Source organism: Rhyacophila brunnea, unplaced genomic scaffold, assembly GCF_057557595.1.
Source record: "Rhyacophila brunnea isolate RB1 unplaced genomic scaffold, BYU_Rbru_1.0 scaffold_16, whole genome shotgun sequence".
NCBI lineage: Eukaryota > Metazoa > Arthropoda > Insecta > Trichoptera > Rhyacophilidae > Rhyacophila > Rhyacophila brunnea.
Window position 1 is genome coordinate 28,448,877 of NW_028232816.1, and position 8,293 is coordinate 28,457,169.

Consider the following 8,293-nt stretch of genomic DNA (forward strand, 5'->3'; position numbering starts at 1 on the left):
ATTCCCATAAAGGTTTCTCGCTATCCTCATGAAAAGATCTGAAGAATTAGCTTCATTAATAATATTTATTATAAATGTACATCCTTACTAGTTACAAGTTAATAGGATACTATGTAATCTCATCCGTATTAGTCTGTTGGATAGAGCAATGATTTGAAATATTATTCAACCTAATATAAAATCATTTATTTTATAAAAAAATACCCATAATAGTGATATGAAATATTGATTTCACAAATGTACAGATATTATACTTTTATTTAAACCAAATGTACCTACTCTGCACCTAATTAAGTATAAAAAATTAAATGGTCATTATTTTAACATATCACTCGTAGAACTTGTAGACAATATCTGTCATCCGATATTACTCGAGTGGTACAAAATGGTAAATGTTAATAACAGCACTGTTATTAACATCGGAAGAAATATGTTAAAGAAAATGAATGACTCGATAAGTGTAAAAGTGGAGGCTTCCATCCTGCGGTTATATGAGGAATCTTTCGTCAATCAAGGTCTTGTTGGCCAAATTCTTCTTACCGCCGTACTGCCGACAGATTGATAGAGCCTGTAAAAGAGAGCAACATAAAATATTGTGTGTCATTGATTTAGCAATGTGGTTATTCAAAATATAACAGAAATAATATGTAATGATTTATAACTTCCATAAACCTGACAAACACAATGAAAAACAATGTTTAAAAACAACAGAAACTGATTAATTAAAATATACAAATAGATGTTGTTATGTACAATTTTATTTTGCTTTTATTCATTGCAATATTGGGTAATTCTATTGGCCATATTGTTCTAAATTAAAAATACGATATGAAGAGAGAAAGAAACCAACCGCTTACGCTTGAAACATCAAAATTTTGTTTACCTCAAAATATATTGAGTTGTTGACTTATCAGTATTTGAAAATTATTATTAATGGAGTTACTGTCCGGTGTGGGGGATCCCCGGGTGCCTATAACATTGCTCTCCACCATCTTCACTCCCTCACCCTGGGTACCAGGTGGAGACGCTGAGAATCTAGAGGTCTTTTACTACTCTGTCCAGCCACCGTGGTCTCCTGGCGCATCGTTGTCTCTCCAGGTTTATAGATGGTAAGTGCTTTGTTACTGATGTGTTGTACATCCTTTCTAGTGGAGTCTTCAGATCTTCAATAAATTTCAAGATATCCAACTCATCGCAGACACTCTACAGTTCATGATTAAATCGGAGCCACCATACTCCATCGATATATTGCTCTCAAACACCACCAGTTTTTGACAATCAATGAAAGCAGGTGCATCACATCCTTATGTAATGCGGTGCACATGAACAAGAGGCATCCACAAGCCGCCTCTATCTACTTGATTCGGCGGTCTTCACGGAGGTGTGTTATTGTTATTTCGGCATAATTATTTGGTTTTTTGAAACGATATTTGATGTGATATATATAATTTATGAAGCTAGTCTGAATATGAATAAAATTTCAATGGTTGAATTGTACTTAATGACGTATGAGCTCGGGAAATGAACGATGAACAAAGTGTGTAAAGAGCATTTGGATGTATCGATGATAAATGAGTGTGATTTTTTTGTATTAGTAGACTATTTCTATCGTTGTGCGGCATTTTAGATGATATAGATGATATAGATGATTTAGATGATTTAGATGATATAGATGACATAGTTCTTAAAATGCATTATATAACAATAATAATATAAAGTAAATCAAAGAAAATCAAAATGAATCATATGTTACATTGATTGCCATAATATGATGACCTGATAACTTAATTAAGTATTGATAAATGGAGATAAGATAAGAATGTAATATTATTTTAAGATAATAATATACATAGTAACTAGTATTATTATTGAATAATTTATTGTAATTACAAAGATAATTATTTCTATTTTCAATATTGATTTTTATCAACATCCTTTACCTGTCAACAGGTACTTTTTGAAAAAGCATTATAGGATTACATGAAAACAATAACTTCATTTATCTGTATACATTATAAAATTATTCTTAATAATGACACTACAGCCCGAGATGGCATCTGGCCATCTGGCCACCTTCAAAATGCAGTCTCTCTTTTGCCTCGAATCGCCCGTTAGACACACCAAGAGTCTACAGGTCTTTTTCACAACGTTATTACATGGGAATCGTAAGTATATTGTTGTGTTCGATGGCAATGCGTGTTCCATTCTTTAAACATGTGGATCTTCATCAATTTTACAATACGGCTCATCACAAATACTGTCCACCTTGTGATTAATCTGGCGCTACCGTATTCCGTTTCCCCAGTGTGGTCGAAAATCTTTCTGAATACCCTCGGTTAAATACCATTCATTTTTCACAAATGTTTAGCAATAGTAACAATACTGCCCCTTTCAAATAAAACAAATAACATCTATATATTAGGTGATTAGGAAATAATGGGTCTAAAGCTTTTGATGTAGAAATGGTCATATTTATTCAAATACAGTGATTATTTATTAAAATCCAATTGATTTAACTTTTGTACTACTAACTTTTCGGCGTGTTCAGGTACTATGCACATTCACCTATAGTAAATAAAGGTCATGTATTCATAAGTAATTCTATATTTACCATAGTCGAATGTGCATAGTTTTTGTCTAGGGGCGGCATGGTATATGATAGTATGGTGAAGCCGGCAAGTATGGCGAAAAAGTATGATGAAACAGGTTGGTAATCAATTTGCGGCAAAATTTCCACATTAACATTATATTATATGGGTACATTATAATGACAAAAGTAAATCCTCCGTGATGCCCTGCATTTTTTTTATTGCGTCGCCATTTCTCGTGAGTTATTGGCTGTTGTCGGCATGCTTCATTCAGTTCTATGAGGAAGCCAAATCGTTGCCTATCTCTACTTTTAATACATCTATGGTTTTTGTAGATGCTGAAAGCCAAAAATCTAAATCAAGTCACTGAAAAGCAGTTGAAAAAGAATAGTACAAATCTATTAACTATATTAAACTTTACAAGATGTTTTTTAATATAATTTAGATTATCATTTTGTAAAATGAAATTCTACCAAGTGTGTAAATGCTGACTCAATTCATGAATAGTACAAAACTAAAATCAATTAGAATCCATCAAGTAAAGTCACAATACAATCACCAACCATCCACTCCGATAAAATTATGAGTTAAGGCCAAAGCCTGAACAAAAACGAACAAAAAGTGCGAGTGAGAAAGCATTCGGCAAGCTTATATCTCCGCAATATGCGTTAGAGTAAGATATAATTTCTATGGCTGAATTAAATATTTTTTATTAACGCCGCCGGTAAATATTGATTTGAATGTCTACATTCATTTAAAAGTTGCGAGCATGTGTTGCTGAAGTTTATTGTTTTTGTGTTAAATATAAGGATAGTGGTAATTATTTTTAGTTAATTTAGTAGAAAATATGGTGAACTGTGTTGTGTTTAAATTTGGTAGCCGTACTGAGAAACAACATGATGGTATAACGTTTCATAGTTAAGTTAATAATAATATTGATGTTATACTGTATGTTATACGCAAGAAACGCGGCTTCATATTGCCGAACAATAGCCACTCTCTTTATATTATTACTCTAAGGTTAAGGTCATTCATTAGAGAGTGCAAAATAGTACACAATAACACATTATTACTTCTATATATTAAAAAAATATGTTTTACCTTCCACACCATAACAGTGACCAATGCCGCCAAAATATAGCTCCCAGACATTAACTGTACAAAACAGAATAGGTACAAGTCGAACGTTGCAAGTGTCCATTCTTGTCCGTACCTTAAAATAAAATAGTAATTAATAACAGACAGAGATTACGTTAAGAGATTGGTTTGTTCGATACTACGTCTGAAGAGTTTGAAGCATTTGGTGCCAAAATCACATTTCAGAGGCATCAGTTTCTAGCAGCGGTTGTTTTAAGTCACTTGAAGACCTTGGGTACACGTTAAAATTGTATCACCCTGCCAAAATTATCATAAATTCTCACACAAAAACAACAAACAAACAAAAATAAACAGTAAAGGTTGAAAAAACTAATTCTATGATTGTAATAACATGTATATTAACACATCTTGAGCGGGAAGGGTATTTCTACCCGCGCGCCGGACCGGTGTTCGTCGGCGGGACGGGTAGAAATACCTTTTACGCCGGCTCCACTTGAAGTGCGGGAAAGGTATTTCTACCCGATTATTGCATACGAATATTTTATGTCAACGGTTTGAAAATGTTTCAAACTACACACACATCTACAAAAAAAAATAATTTACCGTCGATTCATTTACTTACACACACACTCTTGCGCAGCCCATATGAGAGCTTGTGCGTAATCAGGAAATTTGTTTAGAGTCCTAAATCAGCGAACTATATTTCTGTAGACGATAAGAATGCTAAAACTATATGCGTCTTCTTTTTACACTTGTTTATTTTTTGATGGGTGAGCAGGAAGACAACATTTTGTGAAATATCGATGTATTCTTTAAACATGGTTTGTTCGCTGTACTGTGAATGCGATTATATGTATATTTTTATGATGTGTGATAAATACATAGGCCTCCTTTTCATACTATAATATTATCCTTTGTGAGCGAGTGTAAAGACGACAATTTGTGATAGACGGAATGCATTCTTCGCACTTGTTGTAAGTGATATTGTGCGGTGCGATAACGCTGGTATGCGAGCGGAGCAATAAATTATAACATGAGTGGAAACCAATGTTATTTAGATGTCTGTAATCTACTACGATCTATATTGAATATCAGTATTGAATTTTCAGTCTTGAAATACGGCGCTATAGAACGGGTGTGTTTTTACAAGTGAAATATATTTAAGTAATCGATATTTTATTTAATCTTTAAAAAATGGCTTCAGACAATTATGAAAGCGATGACGAAATATTTGCCGATAATTTGTCTGCCTATTCTGGTGAAGATTTACCAGAATTAGGCAGCGACAGTGATAGCGATAGTGAAGAGTTCCCTCGCACGAGAAGGGTACCAGTGATACCGTTACAAATCAGTGATTCGGAAGACAGTGAAGTGGAGGAAGAGGAAGTCATGGAATGGTCTGAAATAGACAACCCACCGCATATTGAACCATTTTTAGGCAACGTTGGTGTTTGCGTAGCACCAAACAATTCTGAAAATGTGATGGATATAGTTAGTTTATTTATTGGAGATGATTTACTTAGCATGATGGTAGAAGAAAGCAATCGATACCGCACACAAAATGAATCCCGAATCAAGAAAATGAAGAAATCTATCAAATGGAAGCCTGTAAATCTTGGTGAGATGAAAAAATTCCTCGGACTCATTTTGCTTATGGGACAAGTTCGAAAAGACACAAGAGATGATTATTGGTCTACTGATCCGAGTATAGAAACACCAATATATTCTAAAACAATGAGTCGTGATCGTTTTAGACAAATTTGGCAATCGTGGCACTTTTCAAATAACGATATCATTACGGATTCCAGCGATCGCCTTGAAAAGATTAGGCCAATTATGACATACCTAATACCGAAGTTTTCTTCGGTTTATAGCCTCAAAGGGAACTTTCTTTAGATGAAGGTATTATACCGTGGCGGGGAAGACTTGTATTTAAAGTATATAATGCATCTAAGATAATAAAATACGGTATCCTAGTGCGCATGGTCAGTGAAGCCACTACGGGATACATCTGTAATATGCTCATTTACAGTGGGCAAGGAAGACCACTATTAGACACCATCCAATTGCTTCTTGGTCCGTATTTAAATTTGTGGCATCATGTCTATATGGACAATTATTATAATAGCGTAAAAACCAGTGAAGCACTTTTAGAAAATAAAATTAGGGCGTGTGGAACAATGCGAATAAACCGAGGCTTCCCAGAATGTTTTAAACACATCAATCTTAGTGCAGGACAGAGTATTTTCCGTCGGCGAAAGGATGTATTGTTACAACTCTGGAAATCAAAGAGAGATGTTCGAATGATTTCAACAATACATCCATCTACCATTTTAGAGAGTCACAACACCGATTGGAATACGAGACTACACATTTGGAAACCGCTATGTGTTATCGAATATAATAAATATATGAAAGGGGTTGACCGTGCGGATCAGTATCTTTCTTACTACTCGATCATACGAAGAACAAAAAAATGGACAAAGAGAGTTGTCATGTATTTGTTAAATTGTGCTTTTTTTAATTCTTTTAAAGTTTATAAAGTATTAAATCCGACCAAAAGGCTAACTTACAAACAGTTTTTGCGTAGTATAAGCAAATTTTGGATAGCCGACCATATCGTTGAAACCGACCCAATTTTGGAAGAAGCAGGGCCATCTACATCACGATTACCAAGAAGAGTGGGTAAAAGTGATCATCCTGGTAGGTTATCACTCGATATGAAGAAGCATCGAATGATAAAAATTGTTACAGATGGTAAAAAAAAATACCCACAAAGACAGTGTCGAGTGTGTTCGGTGCACAAAAAGAAAAGTTTGACTAGTTATATGTGTACATTTTGTGACGCCCCCCTACACAGGGGTGAGTGTTTTCATAAATATCATACTTTATCCAAATATTAGAATAATAATTTTTGTGCGGGAATTTATTTATAGTGAATGGAATATTTTTTACGAAACCTTCCTGTAAATATGTGATTAGCACCATGTACTTATGTTATTTTAAACAATTTGTTCTAAAAAGAAACACAGCACTGAGGAGCAATATATGGTGAGTGTGAATTCCAAATTTCATTTAAAAATAACTGATAGTTTAGAAGATAGAGCGATTTTTGTAAAATTCGATTTTATTTTAATTGCCGCTGGTTTTCGCCCGCTGCGTGTACCTGTGAATTTGTACTGAGGCCCGCGCAAAATGTGTTAATGAAATCAACAATGTCATCAGAATGGCTTTTTTTCATCGCATGCGTCCAGACATTAATTTACCAAATAGTCCTTTGGAACGACTGAGGATCACCAGTGGTGTTGTAAAGTAAAAGAGTCCTGTTGCTGCTCTCCTGAATCAATTCCACGTCCAACAAGCGCTCCACCAGCCTCTTCTCTCGGACCTCATAATCCAAATGTTCAAGTGCCTAAAACATTAAAACATCATGATGAACTATAAATAGAATTGGAGACAGAATTTTAAGATAATTATCTATCGTTTTATTTCTCATTGACCCTTGTTCCTGAATAATTATAGTGGGTCACACATTCAATCGATTCCTGTTAAGGCTATATCTCAGTTGAGGCACGGTCTAAAAAGATCATGGCTAGGCGATGCGCGGATTGCGGGTCGCGTGTGCAAATAACGCATGCCGAACGAAATATAATTTGTCATATAAATCCAACATGCGTCCATTTAATGTTCTGTTTATTGTTCTATTAGTAACAATAATAATATATTCATTGACATGTTTTCTTTTTCAAGTAAATGGGTAACGTCTTTAGTCATCTTTAAACGATTTAAGAATTAATACCCCCGTCGCCATCACGAAACAAATTGACGTATTGACACCTCGACGTTCGCTCTCCGAATGCCAGCGAGTCCAAAATTTCGTCGCGCCTATAGTTGAAAATTATTTGCCGTTTCACTGATGTATCGTCTTAATAACAAAACTTGTGTTTGGTGTCGTTTCATTGAGGTTAATTTTTAAACCATACAAATTGCTGACCTCATTAACTATTTATTTCTACTATTTTATGTAAACCTGTTTAGCTATCAGCAATCAACACAATCATTGGCATACTGTATATTGTTAATAGGTTTCCCATTAACCTGCTGCCGATTCACTTTATAATTCTTCTTAAAAAATAAGAATTAAGATAGCGGGGAGTACCTCTCTCGAAATGAGATGCCTTCTTAGCAATCGAGATCTTTACCCCAAATCTGAGACTGCGTATGGTTAACTGTTATGTTTTCTAGGTTTAAAACTGAGTTTTAAATGTAGACTTCTTACATGGTCAAAAAATGCTGTCAGAAATTTATTGATGAGCCTCGATGATTGCTCTCTGTGCTCGAGTACCGGGGGCAAGGCAGACGCCATTATGTTGGATCTGTGATCTCCGTCGTCTCTTCTTAAAGATTTGCTGGCCGAACGACGTGTAGTTTGCAATCCTACAAAAGAAACATAATTGATGAGATGAGGATTAAAGGAATCCAAGTGGATATTATGTATCCTAGTCGACTCCAAAGTTAAATAAACAATTGAAAATAATTATGTAACTGTTTCCAACATTTTGTATGTGTATAATGAGGTCTGGTTTTCGAATGATGCATTATTACCG

The 8,293-nt window shown here is 34.6% G+C and overlaps 1 protein-coding gene across 1 annotated transcript; it reads right to left on the bottom strand.

The window, feature by feature from the left end:
* Positions 1–341: 341 nt before the first annotated feature.
* LOC147074598 (meckelin) lies at positions 342–8,086 on the bottom strand. Its single transcript, XM_085943557.1, has 4 exons — positions 7,966–8,086; positions 6,953–7,098; positions 3,690–3,801; positions 342–568 (listed from the first exon to the last, which is right to left on the bottom strand). Exons 1-4 carry the CDS (start codon positions 8,050–8,052, stop codon positions 488–490), a joined length of 426 nt encoding a protein of 141 aa, XP_085799683.1. The 5' UTR covers positions 8,053–8,086; the 3' UTR covers positions 342–487.
* Positions 8,087–8,293: the final 207 nt, after the last annotated feature.

Coding starts and splice junctions, on each gene's coding strand:
- LOC147074598 (XM_085943557.1), bottom strand. CDS start 8,052: ATGGCGTCTGCCTTGCCCCCGGTACTCGAGCACAGAGAGCAATCATCG. Junction 3,802..6,952: donor TCGTTCCAAAGGACTATTTG/GTAAATTAATGT, acceptor TTTTATTTTAAG/GTACGGACAAGAATGGACAC. Junction 569..3,689: donor TCACTGTTATGGTGTGGAAG/GTAAAACATATT, acceptor TCTCTTTTACAG/GCTCTATCAATCTGTCGGCA.